The sequence below is a fragment of the Phyllopteryx taeniolatus genome, chromosome 14, assembly GCF_024500385.1.
Source record: "Phyllopteryx taeniolatus isolate TA_2022b chromosome 14, UOR_Ptae_1.2, whole genome shotgun sequence".
Taxonomy (NCBI): Eukaryota; Metazoa; Chordata; class Actinopteri; order Syngnathiformes; family Syngnathidae; genus Phyllopteryx; species Phyllopteryx taeniolatus.
The window spans coordinates 23,007,032-23,033,300 of record NC_084515.1 but is presented as its reverse complement, the minus strand read 5'-3'; the positions used below and the strand labels follow the sequence as shown (position 1 = coordinate 23,033,300).

Here is a 26,269-nt window from a genome sequence, read left to right as displayed (position 1 = left end):
CAATTATTGATGATGATATGTTTACTTTCTGGCAGAATGCTAGAATTCCAGTAACAGACGCCAAGCACGGAATTCCCAAAACGGAAAGATTGTAGTATGAAAGAAGAGACATTGAACCGAACTGAATTTGTATTTGATTGAGAAAAACAAAGCACGAAAATTCGACAGGTAATAAAGGTATTTGTATTTGTACACATCAAACAATTATTATTATACTATTATATGTCGTAAGGTCAAAACATTTTGCTTTATCCAATCTAAACATGCTGTGTGGCACCACTTAAATAGTACTGCTGTAAAATTTCATAAAACAGGTTTTTCTCATCATTTGAACATTTTTGTTGTATATATATACAGTATATATATGTGTGTGTGTGTGTGTGTGTGCATGGTGCAATGTAGGCTACTGTATATGTATGTGTTGCCTCTCACCATTTGTTGATGTTGAGCTGTTTACTATGATTACTTTACTAAGCACCTTTCAAAAAGATTACCCTAACTTAACATTAGCTCACAGTCAAGCTTTGGGAGGGTTAGTTGTGCGAGCAAACAAGGCCTCCTACCTACTGTATCACACGGAAAGAAATTGCCACACATTCTGTGAGTTTCTGGACAATCTGCGATGTCGCAAATTACATTTTGCTGTGAATACATGCATTCATTCATTTTCCGTGTGTATGTGTGTATGCATGTGTGAAGCAGATTAGGAGAAGCTCATCCATGCTTTTATCTCAAGTAGACTTGACTATTGTAATGATCTTCTTACTGGACTCCGGCAAAAGAGCATTAAACAGCTGCAGCTCATTCAGAATGCTGCGGCTCAGGTTCTGACCAGATCAAAGAGGTCGGAGCATATTGCTCCAATTCTAAAGTCTTTACACTGGCTTCCAGTCAGTTTTGGAATAGATTTTAAAGTTCTGCTACTGGTCTATAAATCACGAAACAGTTTAGGTCCTGAATCCATGAATTAAATGCTAATGGGATATAAACCCAGTAGGGCTCTCAGATCGACAGACTCGGGTCAAATAGTGGAGCACAGAGTCCAAAGCAAACATGGTGAAGCAACATTTAGCTATTATGCTGCACACAAATGGAAGAAGTTGCCAACACAAGTGACGTAAATTCTGTAACCTGCTGAAAAATATGAGTCACAGTGTCACCCACAGTAAGACCAGCTTGTTTATTTTTGCTCAGTTTAAGCGTATTCCTTAAAGGGAGAAAGCTATTAAATATTTGATCTTTTAATTTATTTCAACATTTGGGCCAACTTTCGTGTGCTCCTTACCCATGCAAACATAATTTGCATGCAAATTTCATTTGCAGTTAAACAAAATGCTTTGATGAACCTATGAACCCTCTTGGGAATCAGCCATCTGACATTATCATGATAATTCATGATAATACATATTACAATATCGATGGCACCTGCTCGTGTACTGTTGTCGTGCTGGGAGATTTTTGTGGAAGTGGTAAATAGGTGGTGAGTTTACAAGCATCCCTCAAAACAAACTCACAAATGCTTACACCCATTTATCTCATGTTGTCATCTTCTTCTTTCAAGACATTGGAAACCTGTAGAAGACAATCCCCCCCCCCCAAAAAAAAAAAAAAAAAAACCCACCCCCCCCTTTCATCCCAAAACACACATGCAGTCACAGAAGGCCAGCGTTCTCCCCCGGGGGCCGATCAAGATGAAAGGAATTCTAATGATGCAGAATGAACGAGCAGACATGACTTGAGCTCCTTATTTTTCTTTTTGCACTCTCACAGCCAATCCCTGCCATACAAATGGATAGTTTTCACAACAAAAAAAAAGAAGAAAAAAATTGCATATACACTTGAATATAGTTAACAAACCAATAATGCATCAAAAAGGAAAAAGTACACAAGGCATCAAAAGTCATTGAACATGTAAAGCGTCATAATGTTTGTTGTTGACTTACTGTCACAGTTTGTAAGTGGAAATGTTTTTTTTGTTTTTTTTTCATAGAGACAGTTGAGAGAGAGAAAGAGAGCACGTGTCTGACAAGGTTGTCTGATCCAACTTAGAGCAGCACAATTACAAAGTAGAAGTAGTCGAGCATAAACAGCTGACAGGCGCGTCAGAAAACAACAGCCACCAAGTCGAGAAGCATAAAATACAGTACGTAACTCCGAAGGCAGAAAGGTTCAGAACTCTGCCAAGGTGGAAAGATTGTACTTTTGACTTATTATGCCAAAAATAAATCAAGTCGAGTACAGTAAAGCCCCACATATTCATCTTTGGGCTTTCGGGAATTCACCCGTTTGCTGATTCTTTTATTATTATTTTTTTAACATTATTTAGCATTATTTGCTGAAAACTCACCTATTAGCTGTTTTTGTGCTCAGACCAAACCAATAACAGGATTAGGTCGGTTCGACCGGGGCATGTTTGATATTTTTAATTGTCTATCAACAACTATCCATCCATCCATCCATGTTCTGAGCCGCTTCTCCTCACTAGGGTCACGGGCGTGCTGGAGCCTATCCCAGCTGTCATCGGGCAGGAGGCGGGGTACACCCTGAACTGGTTGCCAGCCAATCGCAGGGCACATAGGAACAAACAACCATTCGCACTCACAGTCATGCCTACGGGCAATTTAGAGTCTCCAATTTTTGGGGATCTGGGAGGAAACCGGAGTGCCCGGAGAAAACCCGGACATTTTGGCCTGTCCATTGAAGAAGGGCTTGAGGTATGTTCACGTACATTTAATACGATACGGCTCGCAAGCAGGCAACAAAATGTTATGTAGCCTAGAAAGCTAGTTCTAGCGCTTACGTTTGTATGTAAACATGCCGACGTTCTGTCGAATCATGCACCAAAGCTTTGGTAAACATTAATAAATGTTGACAACGGCAACCAAGTACTGTACGTTGACAACGCTAAGCGCGGGAGGCGATGCACGCTGGTCACAATACGCAATCCTATTGGTCGACGTCAAGGTGCGCTGTTGGAGAGTTGTGGTCGATATGTCACACTACATGGGAATCCATCCATCCATTTTCTGAGCTGCTTCTCCTCATAAGGGTCGCGGGCGTGCTGGAGCCTCTCCCAGCTGTCATCGGGCAGGAGGCGGGGTACACCCTGAACTGGTTGCCAGCCAATTGCAGGGCACATAGGAACAAACAACCATTCGCACTCACAGTCATCCCTACGGGCAATTTAGAGTCTCCAATTCATGCATGTTTTTGGGGTGTGGGAGGAAACCGGAGTGCCCGGAGAAAACCCACGCAGGCACGGGGAGAACATGCAAACTCCACACAGGCGGGGCCGGATTGAACCCGGGTCCTCAGAACTGTGAGGCTGACGCTCTAACCAGTCGGCCACCGTGCCGCTATCAACAACTAGTACTAGTCCATTTCTTGTAGCAAAAGGTGCGCACACAACATCAACAAAGTACTTCTCAACAAGGTATGACACAGCAAGCATTGTGAGGTACATCAAACACATCACTTAGCTGTAGAAGAGTCGTGGCCACTTTTCGATACGCGACGGTGTACTTCCACTCGTTTGTGCATTTTCGGGTGAGGTTTCTCTCAAATGTCAGCTGGCTTGGGCCGGGGGAACCCGTTTCCTGCCCGACATTGCCCCCATGTGGAAGATTTCAGTTACTGCTGCTAGAGTGATTAGATCGAGCGGGAATCATCACCTGACGTTCCCATTATACAAAGCAACGTGACTTTTTTAAAATTATTTTATTTCTTTTTTTTTTTTTGTTCAGCACTTGTATTGAGCTCATGAGATGGTGTTCCAATGTGGAATGATAGTATGGTAAAAAAAAATAAGGTGTTCCTGTCGAAGAAAAGTTAGTGCATATTTCCATCCGCTAGATGGCGACGCTCTCTTTCGTTTGAGCTCGACGCGATCGGTCAAACGACCCTCCGCACGCTTCACTTTATTCACTGGAGGAACGTGTGAGGTGATCACACAGTGGCTATAATCATGCACATTATGACACATGCAGGGATTTAAGTTCTCTCCGTTTATTTTAGCCAGAAAAAAAAAAAAAGTTGAACATAGTATGCACAGAACATTATTTGAGATTTTATTATCAATTACATGTTGCATGCTTTAAACCAGCCTACGAGAGATTTATATTTTTTCCAAGGACCCCCTCATAATCCTAATGCCAATTAAACATCATTACCATGTGTATCCCCAATTTCCATAAAAAAAAATTATGTTTCAAATAAAACCCTGTATACAAATGTTTTTTTTTTGGTTTGTTTTTTACCTAGTGTGGGTTCAGCATCATTTAATGAAGTGGACATATTTCAATCTTTAGCCATTTTCAGTAGCTAGTAATAGTAATGCTGCACGCCAAGTGACTGATGCAGGCATCACAGATTTATGTGATTCTTCTTGCCCAATGAGTGAACTGCCCGCTATATTGCGCTGTACCATACAGGTGAGTGAGGAGGCCTATTATTTGGGGATTTTGAATGACATGCAGGCAGTGGGACAAACACAGTTTTGTATTAAAATTTGGTATGCTGAAGCATTCAGATTTCCTTTCACTGGAACTAAGGGTCACATGAAGTTTGGAGGTCTTTAGCGATTGAGAAAGTCGGCAGAATGTTGGCAACCTCTCCGCACTGTGCGACTCGGCATTCGGTGACCCCGCTCCGTCAGTTTACGTGGCCTACCACTTCACGACTGAGTTGAAGTCGTGAAGTGTACGACTTCACATTACTGTACATGTTGCACTGAGCCACCTGTCGATCGCCATTCTTCCCTCATTCGTGAACAAGACCCCGAGATACTTGGAACTTCTCCAGAATCGTTTCCTGGACCCGCAGAGGGTACTCCACCCTTTTCCGACTGAGGACTAGATTTGGAGGTGCTGATTCTCTTCCCAATTGCTTCCCACTCAGCTGCGAACCGCTCCAGCGAGAGTAGAGGCTCGTGGCTTGGTGAAGCCATTATAACAGCAAAATTTGCAAAAAGCAGAGACGTAACACTGACATCATCAAAACTGAACCCATAAACACCTTGACCACACCGAGACATTCTGTCCATAAAGGTAATGAACAGAATCAGTGACAAAGGGCAGTCTTGCCAGAGTCTGATATGTACTAGAACAGATACAACGCGCATGCTTTGTCTTGTAGCGTACCAGATAATTTTCTTTTTTTTAACCGTGTGCGAGTGTGGTGGCTGATCTATTCCTTTCCTCTCCAAAGCTAAAAAACAAACAAAAAAAATGAGAAAATAAATAAATAAATAAATAATTAACCAATCATCATCAAGCAAGAAGAACCAGACACAAGAAGAACCAAATAGGTAAAGTGAGATTTACAATCATTTAATTAATGTCAAACGTAGTTTACAAATGGGAAAGACACGTACCATTTCCAAGAATATACAAGACAGAAAATAATTGTGACAAAATTCATCTTGTGCAAGTTGTCATCTTTGGGGCAGGTTTGAATCAACGTGAAAGCGAAGAATGGCACATAGGATCCAGTTCACTCTGTTTAGTGTTTCAAGAGGTTGATAGCTACGGAAGGGGTAAAAAAAATAAAGATCGCCAGTGGGGATGAGCTCATCACAGGAAGTCCGCTCATGCAGCACTTGGCCCAGATGCAGTGGTTATCTGAGGCAAAGGTGGGTTTACATGGTTGCACAGTGGATTGATCAGTTTTGCCAGAACAATGCCTTAAAGCCTATTAAAATGTGCACAACCACAACCCGAAAATGTCCCTTATGCATATGACCATCTTCATAAGTGTCATTTCTTTATATTTGACGACCCAGGGTTTGTGAACAGGACCACTCGTGTTATTTAAGAATGTTTTATTTTCTTTTTTTCAGCATTTTTAACAACAATACAGACGCCACAGAATACATAGTTTTACAAACACAAAGCACACCACCACCTCGGCTGCTGCTGCCAAAGGATAGGGGGCGGGGGTAAGCTGCAGGTTGGTGCCAGTTCAGCGTGGGCCATTCCTCTTTTCCAGAGACTTTCTAATTTAGCTAGAAAGGTCTGGGACCCTCAAGTTGCCCTTTTTTGACCATTGCAGCAAAGCAGTATAAGAATGATGGAAAATTACCTTGTTGAGTATCATTTTAGGATCTGAACCTATTTCCAAGTGAAAAGAGGAGGAGAGTATTTGGAGCAAAAACCAGCAGCTCAGTTCTATTTCCCTGCTTGCTTGGCATGAAGTTTTGGGACTTAGGAATCTCTCCCATCCATTCAAACAAACAAAAGATCGTCACTTGCTTCTTTTTTAGAGCTACACTCAATTAGGTATTCTTCAGTACACCTAAATCTTGACCATTTAGTCTTGAGTAGTTTAACTTTTTTTTTTCTGTACAGTGAGCATTTTCAAACAATATCGTTTGTGAAAATACATAAGGCTTGTTTAATTCCAGCCATTTTTTCCCCAACCTCTTCTTACTAAAACAACTTAAATATTGTACACTCGTGTGTCTGCTAAGAAAACTGTATGTATTTAACTGTGTATGTACGCCAAATTGTTTAAAATCTAACTTTGTAAACATACACAAACTAAATGACGTGCTTGGATTGCATCTTGAATGTGGGGATATATTTTTCCTTAAGAAACCCAAAAAGGGGTAGAAGTTTATCGACAAAAATGGGTGGAGCAGAAGGGATGTTGGAAAAGAGCCAGGGTACACGGTTGGAGACTTGGAGGTCGGGTGGTTCAGAAGTTGCTAACAAGTCCAGCTCCAGTTGAGCTAAAAGTTCTCAGCAGGGCTAATGTGGGTGACTCACGTGTCAGGATGTCCTCTGACTAAAAGTCCATCAATAGATGACACCCAATCAATCATGTCAGTGAAGTGGGGGAACGTCCAGTCTCCCCATGTTATCGTGGGAAGGTGGGCGGGGTCGGCGACAGTCAATGAGCGCTGCTCATGTCATTCATTCAAGCCAGCTCAACTCCCCTGACTTTCTCTTTTGGAAGGTTTGGCGCCAACAACCTGGTCCACAGAGTTGAGGGGCGGGGAAGCAAAATGACAATGGAAATGAAATCCACAGTGGTGGCTGATGGACGGAGGCGTGCTCTTTACAAGTAGACACGCCGCAGGTCCCCGGGTGAGGTGATGGTGTTGCACTGAGGGCACAGCTTCTTGTTCCCCTGTGGACAAAAAATGAAATACAGTTAAACTTGAGTTTATTTGTTCTAATGTAGAGTTATAACTCTGCCAAGTTACCTCACTGAGTGCTAAACTATGTTTTTGAGCTTAACAAATGAGGCTTTCTCACTGATGGGAGACCGATTCAAAGCGCTTACACGGAAGTTGGAAATTGTGTGTTTTATAATGCGATGTCTTGACAGTTTACTAGCTCTCAACAGGTGGGGGGGAAACAGTGCTTCCCCCCCTTTGCCTTCACTTAGCAGTCATGTTGTAAAGCAGCAGCGGATTAAAATACATGCAGACTGGGTGGGGTCGTTGCTGTCATCGTCACAATTTCACAATTATCAACATATGTACAGTGCATAAGAATGCACAGAAATCATGTTTCCGGACAGCTTTATCATTAATTCGGTGTAGAGAGAGACAGATGTTCAGTTATGATTGTAACCATTAGAAAGGCATTCATTTTAACAATGTTTGTTCCTGTTTATTTTGGTGAACCCAGAACATTTCAATACCAAAATTTTTTTTAATTACCTTATGTATCACATTAATATACAGTACTGTACAGAGAACCCCTGCTTTATAGCGGTTCATAATTTTGCGGCATGGCAGATTTTATTTAATTTTTTCATTGAGGGAAAAAAAGAAATTTTAACAAATGGCTGCAATATAAAGAGTGAAAAATTTAAGGGGGTCTGAAAACTTTCCGTACCCACTGTACAGTAGCATGTTTTTCCATTTTAATCTTAGTCTCTTAGTTCCCCACAGAGAAGAAAGAATATATGGCTGAGTTTTGCTGTATGCTTTGTTTGTTTGTGTTGCTGCTTTGTATGTGTCAAAGTATCAGTTCTTTGAAGATTTATAATCAATATTCATGCTAATTTTCATTAGCCCATCTATGGCATTTCACATTCTATGTCAGCATTAAGGTGGGACCTTTTTTGTTAGACCAAAATATATGATTTGGTCGAACATTTTGGTGTTCAATTATACATTCATTCATCCATCATCTATCCATCCATTTTCCATACCGCTTATCTTCACAAGGGTCATGGGCGGGCTGGAGCCCATCCCAGCTAACTTTGGGCGAGAGGCGGGGTACACCCTGAACTGGTCGCCAGCCATTTGCAGGGCACATATAAACAAACAACCATTCACATTCCCATTCATACCTACGGCAATTTTTAGTCTTCAATCAACCTACTATGCATGCTTTTGGGATATACAAGCCCAATTCCAATGAAGTTTCGACGTTGTGTTAAACATAAATAAAAACAGAATACAATGATTTGCAAATCATGTTCAACCTATATTTAATTGAATACACTACAAAGACACAATATTTAATGGTCAAACTGATCAACTTTATTGTTTTTAGCAAATAATGATTAACCTAGAATTTTATGGCTGTAACACGTTCCAAAAAATCTGGGACAGGGTCATCTTTATCACTATGTTACATCACCTTTTCTTTTAACAACATTCAATAAACGTTTGGGAACTGAGGACACTAAATGTTGAAGCTTTGTAGGTGGAATGCTTTCCCATTCTTGCTTGATGTACAGCTTCAGCTGTTCAACAAACCGGGGTCTCTGGGAGAAAGGTCTGGACTGCAGGCAGGCCAGTCTAGTACCTGCACTCTTTTACTACGAAGCCACGCTGTTGTAACACGTGCAGAATGTGGTTTCGCATTGTCTTCCTGAAATAAGCAGGGGCGTCCATTAAAAAGATGTTGCTTGGATGGCAGCATATGTTTCTCCAAAACCTGCATGTACTTTTCACCATTGATGGTGCCTTCACAGATGTGTAAGTTACCCATGCCATTGGCACTAACACAGCCCCATACCATCACAGGGTTAAAATATGACTGAACAACAAGAATCATTCATTTCTTTATGGTTATGTTTTGTTTAATGATAATCCATCCATCCATTTTCTGAGCCGCTTCTCCTCACTAGGGTCGGGGGCATGCTGGAGCCTATCCGAGCTGTCATCGGGTAGGAGGCGGGGTACACCCTGAACTGGTTGCCAGCCAATCACAGGACACACAGAAACAAACAACCATTCGCACTCACAGTCATGCCTACGGGCAATTTAGAGTCTCCAATTAATGCATGTTTTTGGGATGTGGGAGGAAACCGGAGTACCCGGAGAAAACCCACGCAGGCACGGGGAGAACATGCAAACTCCACACAGACGTGGACGGGGATTGAACCCGGGTCCTCAGAACTGTCAGGCTGACGCTCTCACCGCTCGGCCACCGTGCCGCTGTTTAATGATAATGCTTTTCTGAAATGCTTGACAGTTTAATTTGAATCCCATTAAAATAAAATTAAATGTGTTTCGCCTAGCCCATGTTTTCTTGAAATAATTGTACCCATCTTTCAAATTCTGCCTGGGTCATCAAACATATGAGCACAACTGTGGGTTTTCTCATTTACTAAATAAAAGGCTATGAATTGCAAAATAAGAGCAAGTAAAAAAAAAAAGTATTACATGTTCAAATAAAGTGCTTACCTTCGGAATAAGTCTTTGAAAAAACACTTTTGATCATATGGGTTGAAGCAAAATCATGCATTGTAATAAATGCATTATACATAGGTAGAAGGGTTTTCCAGAATTTTGAGGTCAACTTTGGGGGTGCGCATTATACACGAGAAATTACGGTAAATCAAAAGAAAGTATTACGTGTTCAAATAAAGTGCTTAACTTCAGAGTAATTTGAAAATAACAAAATACAGATAATACTTCATGTTTTGATCATATGGGTAGAAGCAAAATTGTGCATTGTAAAAATGCATTATACGTCGGTAGAAGGGTTTTTGAGGTCAACTTTGGGGGTGCATATTATACATTGGTGCGCATATTATACATTGGTACACGAGAAATTACGGTAGGCTCTCTGCTTCTTTCCATTCAAATTTAGCATTTTCATAAATTTTTTTCTTTTTTGTCATGAAATATTTTCAACAAATAAAAACATCTATGTTAGCAAAGCTAAATTGATTAAAAAAAAACAAGATATAATGTAATTTTGAGACCTATCATTGTGTAGCTCTCAAAACTGAAAACTCGGCACTATAAACTATATAGTGAAAAATAAATGCAAATAACATTACTGATATAAATCTTTACGAAGATTGCTGGGATAGGCTAAAGCACGCCTGCGACCCTAGTGGGGATAAGCGGAATGGAAGATGAATGAATATACTTATATAGTTTTGCATTTATAAGATCCTTGTCCGGGCTGACGCAATAACCGATTAATTTCAGGTTTACGTTGCGTGCTTCCTGTGAGGCTGTTGTATTATTTCTCTTTGGACACTTAATTTACCATGCAGGTTGCTATCCAATGTAACGCAGTGACAGCCAGAGTTACGTTAAAAGTGTACTTTACACCTAAGGCCCTTATGCTGGTGTTTCACTACTCAACATTTCATGTTAGCTTCGTGATTAGCATCTTATCTCTTCTTGCTTAATGTGTTGTATGCTGAGCTACTTCTCGTCCACCTTTAGTGATAATGGAACATGTCAGTGTAACAAATTTGCCACCATGCAGGCGAGGATTAGTTACTTAAGAGAAGAGATTACGTACCGCAGAAGCAAGCATGGCTGGTGTGGAGTCTGACTAAAAATTAGCTTAGCGTGCCACGTAGCATCACCCCCACTCTTGCGAACAGCTTGGAAATGAGGGAGGATGTGTATTCAGGAACATACAGTTCCGTAACAAAATACAAACGTTCTGTAACATTTGGCAGCTCTGGAGCTGCAATTGGCTCTGGCTATAGAGGGTGTCAATGTGGGTGCGGTCCCATCTCTGGAGGGCGGGGGAGTTTTGATCTCAGTCTTTTGCCTGTGGTCCTGACTCCTCCTTCTGCCTGGGGCAGGGTGCGGCTATGAGCTACGAGCGGTTCCTAGTGCTGACAGCCCTCTATGATGGTGCTTTGTCACTCAGCTACTCTGTTGTCAGCCATGTCGTATTTTAAAGATCGTTTTTGAGAAAGTTCTTTCGCACGTGGGATGTTTTTTTTAAGTATGAAGGATGCCAGACAAATAAAGTATTGATTGCTTGATAACAACTTGTGTGCGTGCGTGAGGTACATACCAGAGTCCTGAGCCAGCATTCTTCACAGTGGACATGCCAGCACTGTATGGAGGTGAGTGGCATCGCATAGGAGTCCTGCAGAGACAGAGACAAGAAGGGTTGGACTCCACATTCATGGGACACAAACATCTCAGGTATCTCGATGAACAAAAAAAAAAAACCAGAACAACACTGTACGACAAAGACCAACCCTGACCAATTAGGTGCATCACACCACTGACCATGACGTGACAGAACCGGCAGCCACAAAACCACTGAGCAAGGCAGCATGGAGGGGAGGTGTTTCAGCAGTGACCTGCAGGTCATTTATGCACACACACGCACAGACAATATCAGGCAGGCAACGAGCAGCGACGTGGGGGAAGCAGGCTCAGGGAGGAGAAGATGAGGGAGACAGCCATGAATGAATCCAATTTTATTGGTGCTTGTTTCTTTTCCTCTCAAAAAGGATTGAGAAATGAGGGAGGAGGTGGTCAAGGGAGGGCGGGAGTGCCTTACCCTCCGTAGAGGCTGTGGGAGGAGCCTCTTTATGCTGCTGCTGTAGCCACCAATCACAAGGCCCCTGTACAGGTAGTACAAGCCAAGGGGGAGGGACTTAGGCTGCCTCTCTCTGACCTCACTGGCCAAAGCCCGGGGCCCTGGCCATGCCCCTACTCTCTTGATTTCCACACCTGCCTGGATAGCAGGCTTCCTCTGCGGAAGGGAGGGATGGGGGTGTTGGGGGAGGAAAGGGGGCAGCATAGAGGCGGCTTGTCGTGATTGCACTCGCATTCACGCACAGTGCACTATGGATACAAAATAGGAAAGTCTCATACAGATGAGAGCATGTGTAACAGTGAGAGCCAGCCAGTGAGGACACAGCAATGAGAATATTTAACATCCTCTATGGCCACCAAAGGTTTCACAGATTAATGACAATTAGGATATCGCTTAATCTTGCTCGAAATTAAATCTGTTTACTGAGCAGTGCTCACTTGTACAACCACATTATCTCAGTTGTTTATTTTTACTTCCCTCCTCTAAACAATTTTTTTTGGGGTTCAATTTAGTTGTACAGGTTTTAGGTCACAATGATACAAAAAGTGTGAAAAATTATATATCTGGGTCTCATTTATTTATGTCAAAAGAACCTCTCATTTGAACAAGGGTGTGTAGACTTAATATATGTAGTGATGCACCGAAATGAAAATTCTTGACCAAACCACAAACTGAGGAACCAAAGGCTGAAAACCTAAAGCCGATACACCGAAATAAATTAATCAATCAAACTTTATTTGGAAATGCTTTTCACACGAAAAAAAAAGAAAAACATAGCGCACTGCCCCCGTGACCCAACCTCGGATAAGCGGTAGAAAATGGATGGATGGACAAAGCGCTTCACATGAAGTAAAACGTAAAAATAAATCAAATCCGCCAATTATTAATGATAAAACTATGCCAATTATTAGTACAACTGCATTAGTGGCTATGACTGCAGAGCAGCCCAACCGATAGAAATTCACTTCCAGAACAATATCTCCATTTCAATGTTTTAAATTATGTCAAGAATATTACCGTGGGACAGTTATTGCAGTATACTGTGGAATAGGATAAAATAAAAATTCGGAATACCGTTTAATTTCACTCCATAATTATTACTCTCTAATTATTAAGAAATTATGGCTTCAATAGTTATTTTAATTCACTGCATCAACCTTGTAATGCCGGACGCCTTCGGAGACAAATGTCTTCTCTCTCATGCTCTTTTTCTATTTCCATTATTGCTGCTGAAATTATGCAAATGTTCCCATTGTGGGACTAATAAAGGTGATCTTATAGTGTTCGGCATTGTTCAGAAACTCACGATTAAATTTCGATTGTTTATGTCATTATCAGAGTGCGTGTAAGGTGTGTGTAATAAACTGACCTCCCAGTCAATGTAACTGGATATTCAGGAAAGATCTGTAACGCATTGCTTTTTAACGGTAAATGATTCTTTACTCCGAGGTGAACACACTCGCACGTGCCGGCCATCAGTGTGTTCAGCGTGACATGTTATGTAGTCCCGTGAAAAAGTATTGGCCCCCTTCCCAAATATTTTTTTTTGCCCCACTTTAATGTTTAAGATCATCAAACAAATGTAAATATCAGACAACTACAACCCAAGTGAACTTAAAATAATGTTTTTAAATGATTTCATTTATTAAGGAAAAAAAAAACTATTCAGTTACCTGGCCCTGTGTGAAAAAGTAATGGCCCCCTAAACCTAATAACTGGTTGGGCCATCCTTAGCAGCAACAACTGAAATCAAGCGTTTTGTATAACTGGCAATGAGTCTTTCACATCTCTGTGGAAATACTTTGGCCCACTCGTCCTTGCAGAAGTGTTTGATTCAGCAAAAATTGAAGGTTTGAGAGAATGAACGGAAGATTATGCCACTACATTTCAATTTGATTAAAGTCTGAACTTTGACTAGGTCACTCCAAAACCTTCATTTGTTTTTGTAAGCCATTCAGAAATTGACTTGCAGGTGTGTTTTGGATCGTTATCCTGCTGCAGAACCCAAGTGTGCTTGTGTGTATGTCAAACTAATGCCAGATTTGACTGTTGCTATGACGTTCTTTTTCTGAAACACTGTGCTACATTCACGCCAGATGAAACGAGACACACACCTTCCAAAACGTTTCATCTCATCAGTCCATATAATATTCTCTTAAAATTCTTGGGAATCATTTAGATGTTTTTTTAATGCAAAAGTAAGACAAGCCTTTATGTTCAGCAGTGGTTTTCGCCTTGGAACTCTGCCATGGATGCCATTTTTGCCCAGCCTCTTCCTTATCCTTGTGCCATGAACACTGACTTAACTGAGGCAAGGGAGGGCTGTGGTTCTTTAGAAGTTGTCCTGAGTTCCTTTGTGGCCTCCTGGATGAGTCATTGCTGTTCTCTTGGGGCAATCTTTGTGGGCCGGCCACTCCTGGTAAGGTTCACCACAGTTCCATGTTTTCTCCATGTGAGGATGATGGCTCTCCCTTTGGTAAGCTGGAATCCTAAAGCTTCAGAAATGGCTTTTGTAACCCTTTCCAGACTGATAGATGTCAATTACTTTATCTCCCGACTGTTCTGGAATTTTTTTGGATGGTGTCATTTTGTTGAAGCTTTTTTAGCCGTTTTGTCCCACTTAATTTTGTCGGGACAGATTCTGCTTAAGGGATTTCTTGATTGAACAGGTCTGGAGGGAATCAGTCTTTGGTGTGACCAGTGAAAATTAACAAAAAATTGTGATTAGCCACAATTAGTTCAAGATTTAACAAGGGGAGTAATTACTTTTTCATACAGGGCCAGGTAACTTTTAATAGTTTTTTCCCTTAATAAATAAAATCACCACCTAAAAACATCATTTTAAATTCACCTGGATTTGGATTTGTCTGATATTTACATTTGTTTGATGATCTTAAAGTAGAGAAACTATGCAAAAATATAAGAATTTGAGAAGGGGGCCAATACTTTTTCACGGCACTTTATGTGGCATGTAATTTTGGTAGTTTTATTTGGTTGAAAAAAAGTATTTCGGTTCGAAACCGAAAATGCACTTTTGGGCTATTTTTCGCTGTAACATTTCGGCGGCTGAAATTTCGATGCATCATTACTCCTATCCACTGTATTTGTTTTTATGTTTGACAAAGTCCGTGTGAGTGATGAAAGACCGTGACAAATGATAAGCAGTACGTAGCATGTGTCCACAGGGCAGTGAGTAATCAATCACTGTGCCTTGGCCTCTGTATCACCTGGGGCACCCAGCGACCTTTAGGAAGTGCAATCATCTATAATTACCCATGTACACACACACACAAGCACAAGATGCGGCCGCTGCACTGTCTCCACACATGAAGGATGACAAACTGGGTATTTGACACAAATAGGGGCACACAAACTCAAAGAGTCCTGTGGTAGGGGGAAGCGTCAGATATCCAGCATCCAATGAACATCAGTACTGACAATATGTATATGATATTGCCATAGATGAGCATGTAGCCTTTATTATTGATCTGTGAGGCTGATCAATCCTGACTACAAACATGAGGCATCTTTTAACCTGACAGCGCAATTTCACCAACCTCCACCAATTCGGGGCATCGATGTATGCTGACCACAGTAATTCAGTGATTACATACGTTAACAGATTTCTACTCTATGGTAACATTCTGCAGTATCTTCTGCAGCGTGTGTGCTACTTGATGAGAGGCTCCGACAGTGTTGTGGCAGTTGAAATAAGTTTTATAAATATGTAGTTTCTAATTAAAACATTTTAAATATAGCACTAGCATTATTTTTTAAGTGATGCACCGAAATTACGGCAGGTGAAATGTGCATTCTCGGTTTCATACTGAAAGACTTCGGTCACCGAAATAAAACAGTCGAAATAAGTTTGTTCATTGCCGCTAGCTCTTAGCTTTGCCGGTGCCAACGCGCGAGAATAGAATTTTTTAGAAATATTTGTTCTTAACAAGCAATGCCAGTAGGGCTTTGCTCATTATCCAGTTCAAATGACTGGGAGCTCATTATATTAGACACAACCCACAGTCACGGTTTGACAATGACATAGTGCACCATAAATCAAACATAAATGTGATAGTTAAATAAGGCACACATTCAACAAGCTAGTGGTAACATAAACACATTAACAACCAAGATGAACGTCTATTACTGCAATAATTCAAATTTGCATGTCAAAATGAATTGTGGGCACCGCATAGCTTTGGCATCATCATGCTAGCGGCTACTAGCAGAAATTGGACCGTCCCAACCTCCCTGCTTTCCGCTGTACGGGCATGCTATATTGCGCCGCCCCAGCTAGCAAGCTACAGCTAACGCGGCTAAATATGATGACGAGCCGCCGAGGGTCTGTTGCGAACTCAGCATAAGTCACTAATCACCGCTTCCATGACAGCAATTAAACTACTTTTTGACAAATATCGTTATCACAAAGGATGGACGGTGAAAGACAGGAAGGCCATGCTAGTCACTAAACTACCGTGAGATGATGTCGTAAAACACCAAAATAAGTAATTGGGTGGTACACTACACTTGACACAGAGGTCTGGCTGGAACAGCGTTATAGCGGAGATTGCCCAACTTTGACGAAAAAACTAGCAGGCAAATTAGGACGTGTTTATAGAGGGAAATACTGTAATATACGATGATGGGCAGCCATAACAGGGACCGGGAAGCAGGAATTAATTATTACGACACGACTGCTACGTCACTTAAGAAAATGGGCCTATAAATTTAAAAGTAGATTAATAAAGATTTATAATACTGCAAATGTATCCACCATTCCAAGGCTGATTCAATAAAAATAAAAATAAATATTGAGGACATAATTTATTAACAATTATAGAGTAACGATTATGTTGTGAAACTCAACAGTATACAGAATTATTTTTATCGTATCCTATTTTTATCTGGAAGTGAAGACTCTAAACTGCCCGTAGGTGTGAATGTGACTGTGAATGGTTGTTTGTTTATACAGTGGGTACGGAAAGTATTCAGACCCCCTAAATTTTTTCATTCTTTTTTTTATATTGCAGCCATTTGCTAAAATCATTTTTTTTCCCACATTAATGTACACACAGCAACCCATATTGACAGAAAAAAAAACAGAATTGTTGAAATTTTTGCAGATTTAAAAAAAAACAAAAAAAAACAAATATCACACAGCCATAAGTATTCAGACCCTTTGCTCAGTATTTAGTTGAAGCACCCTTTTGAGCTAATACAGCCATGTGTCTTTTTGGGAATGATGCAACAAGTTTTTCACACCTGGATTTGGGGATCCTCTGCCATTCCTCCTTGCAGATCCTCTCTAGTTCTGTCAGGTTGGATGGTGAACGTTGGTGGGCAGCCATTTTCAGGTTTTTCCAGAGATGCTCAATTGGGTTTAAGTCAGGGCTCTGGCTGGGCCATTCAAGAACAGTCACGGAGTTGTTCTGAAGCCACTCCCTTGGTATTTGAGCTGTGTGCTTAGGGTCATTGTCTTTTTTGAAGGTGAACCTTCGGCCCAGTCTGAGGTTCTGAGCACTCTGGAGAAGGTTTTTGTCCAGGATATCCCTGTACTTGGCCGTATTCATCTTTTCTTCGCTTGCAACCAGTCTCCCTGTCCCTGCAGCTATAAACCACCCCCACAGCATAATGCTGCCACCACCATGCTTCACTGTTGGGACTGTATCGCACAGGTGATGAGCAGTGCCTGGTTTTCTCCACCCATGCCACTTAGAATTAAGGCCAACAATTTCTATCTTGGTCTCATCAGACCAGAGAATCTTATTTCTCACCATCTTGGAGTCCTCCAGGTGTTTTTTTTTAGCAAACTCCATGCGGGCTTTCATGTGTCTTGCACTGAGGAGAGGCTTCCGTCGGGCCACAGCGACGGATGACTTTCTAGAACTTTCTCCCATCTCCCGACTGCATCTCTGGTGCTCAGCCACAGTGATCTTTGGGTTCTTCTTTACCTCTCTCACCAAGCCTTTCCCCCCCCGATTGCTCAGTTTGGCCGGACAGACAGCTCTAGGAAGGGTTCTGGTCGTCCCAAACGTCTTCCATTTAAGGATTATGGAGGCCACTGTGCTCTTAGGAACTTTAAGTGCAGCATTTTTTGTAACCTTGGCCAGATTTGTGCCTTGCCACAATTTTGGCTCTGAGCTCTTCAGGCAGTTCCTTTGACCTCTGTAAGGTCTTGTATAGAAAGGGGTGTGGCTTTCCTAATCAAGTCCAATTAGTATAATCAAACATAGCTGGACTCCAATGAAGGTGTAGAACCATTTTAAGGATGATCAGAAGAAATGGACAGCACCAGAGTTAAATATCTGAGTGTCACAGCAAAGGGTCTGAATTCTTATGGCTGTGTGATATTTCAGTTTTTCTTTTTTAATCAATCAGCAAAAATTTCAAGAATTATGTTTTTTTCCCCCTGTCAATATGGGGTGCTGCGTGTACATTAATGAGGAAAAAATTAACTTAAATAATTTTAACAAATGGCTGCAATATAACAAAGTGTGAAAAATTTAAGGGGGTCTGAAAACTTTCCGTACCCACTGTATGTGCCCTGCGATTGGCTGGCGACCAGTTCAGGGTGTACCCTGCCATTCACTCGAAGATAGCTGGGATAGGCTCCAGCACACCCGCGACCCTAGGGAGGATAAGTGGTACAGAAAATGGATGGATGGATGAATACAGGTTGGCTTCTTTACTAATGCCTGGCATAGTTTTATAATTAATAATTGGCGGGTTTTATTTATTATATTTTAATTAATGTAAAGCGCTTACAAATAAAGTCTGATTGATTGATCATTTCTTTCAGTGTTTTGGCTGTGTCCGCCATTTTTGGTTTTTGTTTTGGTCAAGAATTTTCATTTCAGTGCATCACTATAATTTTTGTTTCAGATGGTTATGTAAGATTGCTTTAAGACGACAAATCTTGAAGAACATAAAGCGCTTGTCCACACACTAAGTTGACTTGTAAAGCTATGCAGCTTTCCAACTGCCAATAACATAAAAAACACCAGACAATGGCAGTCAAATAATCAGAAAGCAATTACCGCAAAATGAGATATACAGTGGGAGAAAAAAGTATGTATTATGAACCCTTTGGAATTTCTTACATTTCTGCATTAGTCATAAAATGTAATCTGATCTTTGCCAAAATTACAAGAATAAACAGAGTGCTTAAATTCATACCACACAAAGAATTGTTTTCATATTTATATAGAGCATAACATTCACAGGATTGGATTTATTAACCGTTTGAAAGTCCTTTGGCAGCAATAACCTCAACCAAACGTTTCCTGTAGTTGCAGCTCAGATGTGCACAATGATCAGGATGTATTTTGGAGCATTTCTCTTTACAAAACTGTTACAGTTCAGCAAAATTCCCTGGATGTTTGGTGTGAATAGCTCTCTTGAGGTCATGCCATTGCATCTCAATCAGGTTGAGGTAGGGACTTTGACTGGACCACTCCAGTTCTGTTGTTGATTTGATTTTGTGTTTTGGATCCTCTTGACTTCGACTATTAGACAAATGCCCTTTAGTTCTTTGGCAAAATATCTTGATAAATTTCTCTATAAAATTAAAATTTATTTTTCCATTGATGATAGCAAACTGTCCAGGCCCTGAGGCAGCAAGCACGCCCATACCATGATGCTCCCTTCACCATGCGGCACAGTTGGAATGATGGTGGTGTGTTCCTCCCAAACAATTCAACTTTGGTTTCATCTGTCCACAGAATATTATGCTTTGTATTTGGAATATCCAAGTGCTCTTGAGCAAACTTCAAACATGCAACAATGTTTTTTTGGACAGCAATGGCTTCCTCCTCAGTGAATGAACCATATTTTTGTTTAATGTTTTACCTATGGTAGATTTGTCAACAGAAATGTTGGAATCTGCCAGTGACTCCGAGTTGACACTCTAGGGTTCTTTTTTTTTTACCTCATTGAGCACTCTGCGCTGTGCTCTTGCAGTCATCTTTACAGGACAGCCACACCTTGGAAGAAAAGCAACAGTGCTGAACTTTCTCCATTTATAGACAATTTGTCTGTGTACTGATGATCAGGACTTTTAGAAATACTTTTGCAACCTTTTCCAGCTTCATACAAGTCAAAAATTCTTAATCGTAGGTCTTCAGAGAGCTCTTTTGAGCGAGGCATGGTACAAATAAGGCAAAGCTCCTTGAGAGGCAAAAATTCTAACTTGGTGTGCTTTCTAGTAGCCAGAGCAGCTTTAAGCCACACCTCCAATCCTGTCTCATTGATTGAACTCCAGCTTGGTTCACACCAGACTCTAATCAGCTCTTGGAGAATCAGTAGCCTAGAGGTTCACTTACTTTTTCCACCCGGTCATGTGAATGTTTACACGTTATTTTCAATAAAAATACAAAAACATATAAATGTTTGTGTGGTATTAGTTTAAGCAGACTGTTATTTAGATGACGATCAGACCACATTTTATATGACCAATTTTTGGAGAAATTCCAAAGGATTCACATACTTTGGGAAATATATAGCACCTCCCTTAAAATCCCTTTGGAGGGGGTACAAAGTTGTCAGTTGTCGGTCACAAATGAGGCTAAGAGGACCTGACAAATTCCTAGCTCTCCCATTTCCTTTCATGCTCATAGTACAACATCCAAGGACGTGAACTGCAAAATGCACCCTCAGACAAAAGGCAGTATCGCACCACTCATGAGCAAGTTCCATCTATATTCTATACTCACCATGCAGATGAGACACTTATATCGATCTCCTCTCAGTATTTGCTTCTCCAGCTCTCTGATTCGAGCCTTCAGAGCCTCCATGGTGGTAGCTGTGGACTCATCCTCTGTTACTCTGAGGAGGGGCAAGAAAAAAGAAGAGAATGATAACTAATTAAATTACAAGATATCACCAACACCATTATGATTATATACTTGGGTGGCAGAAAAAAATAGGTCCTTAGATTCATCGCAATGCAGATGTAAACAATTCAGAATCGATTAATGTATTTAAATAAATGAATATTAAATAATTTTGGAAGATCAATGTGGCGCATATTAAGAGTGCTGTAAGTGAAAGGGCTTTGCCATATCATACCATCCATGATAAATAGACTTTACACCGATCTGATCGGCCTGATCGGTATCCGCCGATAATTAGCAGTTTATGCTGAATGGCTTTAATGTAGTAATTTGGCGATCCAATCAATGACGTCATTAATCGGCTCCGCAATAGACATTTACTCCGCGTCGCCATCGTGTACAGTATATTTGAATTCAAAAGCTAGTTTATTTTCAGCCTTGTTGCGTGTCTTCTGACGTACTACTGTAAATATCTGACAACCCATAAAGTTATAAAAAAAACATGTTGGCGGTGTGGGACAGACAACACGTCTGAGACATGTAATGCATGCATCAGACAACAAGACGAATTTGGTCTTTCATGATTGCACTGTCAGACGACTGCAATAAAATCTTGTATTCCGATAACACCGCATCCCGTCTTTTACGATCACTGGGCTTTTTCTTGTCAACTCAAACGCGACCGGATACACTCATTACCATGGTGATGATTACAACAATGGATCACGTCGTGTTTATTATAAGAACAAAATGGGGGAAAAACCTTCACCTTCCTGGGGTGCCGTACTTACTACTTACCATGGCGACGACATTGCGGCGTTATAAAAACAAAATGGGGAAAAATCGTGTGGTGGTGGTCACCGGTGCTCGGGAGATTACGTTAATTTAAGGTTTGCTTGAGGTATGTTCATGTACTTTTAATACGATACGGCTTGCAAGCAGGCAACAAAACGTTATGTAGCCTAGCAAGCTAGTGCTAGCACTAACGGTTGTGCGTAAACATGCTGGTGTTCTGTTGAATCATGCTCTAGAGTTTCGGTGTGTGTGTAATTTAATGACAATAAAGTAATTCAACTACAGTAAGTTAGCGCCCATTATTTCTGTCATGTTGTAATGTTGGTTTGACTTGACTGATTAGAATACATGACCTGACTAGAGCAGTGATTTCCGACCTGGAGGGAAGGCACATATTTTACAATTGGAAAATCTCACGGCACACCAACAAACAAAAATGTCCCAAAAAGTAGACACACAGTAATTACTGTATGTACTTCCTGCCATCTAATAGAAGAGCATTTATTTGTTCTGTCTGTCACTATACCTCACTGGCATAAATAGAGGAACAAAGATACATTATTTCTTGTAAATGAATAATTAATTAATAATTAATAATAACAGCACACCTGAAGATTGCTCATGGCAGACTAATGTGCCACGGCACACTGGTTGGGAATCACTGGACAAGAGAAGATACTCAGTATACAGTACATAAGTATATACAGTAAATGAAAAAGTCATTTTAATAGATACATTGCTCCATCTTGTGATCGGATCGGTGATTGGCTATTGTTTTTTTAAACTCACTGATCGGTCCCAATAATCCTGATCGTGAAAAGCCTAATGATAATGCCAACATTTTTATCTGACTAGACTCAAACATGTAATACTGCATTACTACATTGATGGATACATACATGCATGCATGCACACAAGGACATGTAACAAGTTAGTTAAGCCACAACATTTCTAAAAGAGCAGAGCAGCAGCCTGCGCTGACAATGTACCGAAAAGGGGAGAGAATTAATATTCAAAGTTGTGTTTAATGACTCCCGGATGTCTTCAAAATAATTCACAATACATGATAAAAGAGCATATCATTACAAAAAAGGGCAGCATATGGGAATCACCGCGCCAACCTAAGCCACTTGAGTGAAAAACGCAGTGCAGCTCATTTTACAGTGCCTTGAAAAAGTATTCAGAGCCCTTGAACTTTTTCACATTTTGCCACCTTACAACCACAAACTTGATGAATGTTTTTTATTGAGATTTTATGTGGTCGACCAACACAAAGCAGCACATAATTGTAAAGTGGAACGGAAAAAATATATAGATAACATTTTAGGCAAATAAAACTGAAAAATTTGTATTCAACCCTCCTGCGTTAATACTTTGTAGAGTCACCTTTTGCTGTAATTACAGCTACAATTCATTTGGGGTATGTTTCTAACAGCTTTGCACATCTAAACTGATTTTTTTTGACAAGTTATTTTCCTTTGTTATTGCAACAAACATTTTGGCTCATCTTCAAAGTAAAACGAACATGCGTTGCCTAAAAAAAACTGGTTCAGACTCAAAGCCTGATTCGCCAACCCAAGCCTTATAAACATTTTAATCCTCTGCACTTATTCATCAAGAGCTTGTAAAAGACCATTTATCTTATTAGCCTTGATTCGTCTTCTAATCTTGTAAAGTGTGCATCATCTTTAAAAACAAGACAGATTAACTAGTTTTGTAACTTGCACATCTGTGAAGGCACCATTAATACTGAATGGTAGATATAGGTTTTGGAGCAACATATGCTGCCATCCAAGCAACGTCTTTTTCCCTGCTTATTTCAGAAAGACAATGCCTAGCCACATTCTGCACGTTACAACAGCGTGACTTCGTAGTAGAAGAGTGCAAGTACTTGACTGGCCTGCCAGCAAGTCCAGACCTGTCTCCCACTGAAAATGTCTGGCACATTACAAATACAACGATGGAGACGATTCAAAATACGACGGAGACCTCGGACTGTGGAGCAACTGTAACTGCAAAGTTGTACAACAAGCAAAAATTAGAAATAATTCTACCTACAAAGCTTCAACAATTAGTGTCTTCAGTTCCCAAACGCTTATTGAGTGTTATTAAAAGGAAATGTCATGTAAAACAGTGGTAAACATGCCCCAGTTCCAGCTTTTTTGGAAAGTGTTACAGGCATCAAATTCAAAATGAAAAGTTCATCTTGTATTTGTAGTGTATTCAATTGAATAGAGGTTGAAAAAGATTTGCAAATTGAAAAGGATTTGCAAATTGCATTCTGTTTTTTTATGTATTTTACACAACATCCCAATTTCAGTGAAGTTTATATGGGTTTATATTATACAGTGAACCCAATTAATCGTGGGGGATACGTTTCAGCCCCATTTGCAATAGGTAAACATCAGTGATATAGAGAGAACAAAAACTTTTTATTTTGCATAGTTCTACCCTTCCCACAAGCTTTAAATACAAAAATTAAAACACACTTCAACATATTAAAACACACTTTAAAGTATTCCTCTTCTCATACTCGTCAAGAAATACAGTTGAAAACAGAAGTTTTACATATATCATATTAATAGATATGAAACAAGACTTTTTTTGGTCAATTAGGATAAGAAACAAATTTTTAATTTGCTAAATGCCAGAATAATGAGACGAGGATTTTTTCATACTATTTTTCATTACTTCAAAGCCATAACTTCAGAAAAACAGTAGTAAACATGCCGTTGTAGTATGAATGTGCGGCCCCCTTCTTTGCCTGAGAAACGTTACCATCCATTTCAGCCAGCCAAGTGTCAATCTGTCTTCATACATTTCAGCTTCACTCATCTTAAAAATGAGATCGTTAAAATCTTTAGCAAACATTCTATTGGCAAAGTAAGGACACAAATCTAAGATGTACAGTATGGTCAGTGAAATACAAACTAAAACCCATCAGAGCATTGCTCTCTGCCACAGCCAGTTAACAGATGCCTTAACTACACTGACACATCGTGATGAAACATTTAAGTCACTATTGATTTTCCCTCCACTCTCCCCAATGTGTGTCCCTCTGTATGCAGTTCTCAAACAGCAAGAAGGAACATCAATAAGGTGGTTTATAAGTGCATGTGAAAATTTGAGGTAAAGGACTAGAAATGTGCATGGGAAGGGGGTGCAGAAAGGGAAAGATATGTCTGTGCAACAATAAGCTAAAGATTGAAAGGGAAGAACATGAAGGCCAAGACAAAAACGACGAGAAGTTCACGAGTCGGGAGAAGGTGGGGGGTGGGCGGTGGGGGTTGGTGAAAGCTGGCTTCATCACTTGGTAATTGGGGACAGATTCAATTATTTGTAGAAACCACATGGAAATCTCTCTGCATTCTTCCAGCTGAAGCACCAAATTTAGTAGCCATCACATTGGTGGCATTGGAGGGGCCATTTATCTTGGAGGGCAAAGAGCATCTAAGGTACTCTGTGCATGTGTCTGTGTATGTGTGTGCTCGTATAAGAGCTCATTTATCTTGCAGGGGATTGAGCCGGGGAACAAGGATGCCCACAGGAGGCCACCAGATCATTACCCATCTGGGATCAGAAAGACGGAGAGATGGAAACGGGAGAGATCACGAAAGCTGCCCTGTGCAAAGCCACACACACACACACCAATGTAACCAAAGGAGACAAATCTCATTTTCATTTAGGGGCACAGGAGCCCCGGAAAGAAATGCATTTATCGGAACTAGTGAGGCAGGGAATGGTTGGAGGCAGACATGAATGCTGGATCCAATGCAATAATTTAGCATCTACCTGAACTCCTTTAAACTGATACTGAGATTAAGGTATTGTCTATTTTAATCAGCCACTTACAACGTAGCTAAGAACATGTTGCAATACATTTTTGCCCCAAAAGATACAGAGTTTGATTATTTATTTATTTTTTTTTAAATTGAAATGTCAGTCGTCTCTTGCAAATGAGAAGCTTGAGAGGGGCAATTCTTACTACGCCAGAGCATAAACCAGGTATCAATGATTTTATATTCCACTGGTATATATCTGCGTGTACTAGGGCTGGGGGATATGAACTAAAATTCATCACGGTATAAACTGAATCCCTACATGGTAACGGTATATATCACGATATAAGCTTCAGTGTAAAAATTATAATGGAGGCATTTATGAATGGGTTTTTTTCCTTTTTTTTTTTTAAAAAGTAGTGTGTCGTTTTGCGTTATCGGCTGTACAAATTTTTTTTATAAGATTGAGTTGAAAAGCTTTTACTGCATACCAAAAAAATCTGAATCTCATCGAAAGCGTTGAAACGGAGAAATTAAGCAGAAGTGGAACCTACTGACAACGACTGCGCTTACTTTCAACACTTATGTATAAGACAAAATAACTAAACTATACTACATATGGAAATATGTATAATATATATATAATGTAAAAGCAAGTTGCATTTAGTCTTAATTCATGAAGAATTTATTGTTACGCGTGTACAAATCTTTTACAATATAACCTTACACATCATCAGTCGGGAGGCTGCCGGCTGGACAAGAGTTGGGTATACACGTGTGCATGGATTTGTGTCCCAGTTGTCATTAATTGCGTAAGGGTGAGACAAAACTTGGGTGCCAATGTTGCACAGAAGCTTTGCTGCATATCTTTACTTGCCATTAGCTAGCAACGAACTTACCGTACCGTTATAAGTCGCATGAAAAACTCTGTGATGATGCGTCTTTCTCACGTTAATTTCTTCTTGTTCTCCAGTGATGACAATACTTTTAAATGTTCCTAGTTACCCACCATTGAGGCAAGGATTAGGAAGTACACCAGCTCGAACTCCCTGCCTTTTTTTTTTTTTCCTCCTCCCAACTTCTGCACTGC

At 40.4% G+C, this 26,269-nt stretch overlaps 1 protein-coding gene across 2 annotated transcripts in view; it reads right to left on the bottom strand.

The window, feature by feature from the left end:
• Window positions 1-5,311: 5,311 nt before the first annotated feature.
• rnf220a (ring finger protein 220a) overlaps window positions 5,312-26,269 on the bottom strand; it is a 168,743-nt gene continuing 147,785 nt past the window's right edge. For both annotated transcript variants that reach the window (XM_061797289.1, XM_061797288.1), the window contains 3 exons: window positions 20,486-20,597; window positions 11,238-11,312; window positions 5,312-7,128 (listed from right to left, as the gene is read on the bottom strand). In XM_061797289.1, coding sequence (XP_061653273.1) covers window positions 7,057-7,128; window positions 11,238-11,312; window positions 20,486-20,597 — 259 coding nt within the window. In that variant the 3' untranslated portion in view covers window positions 5,312-7,056. The remainder of the gene's footprint in view (window positions 7,129-11,237; window positions 11,313-20,485; window positions 20,598-26,269) is intronic.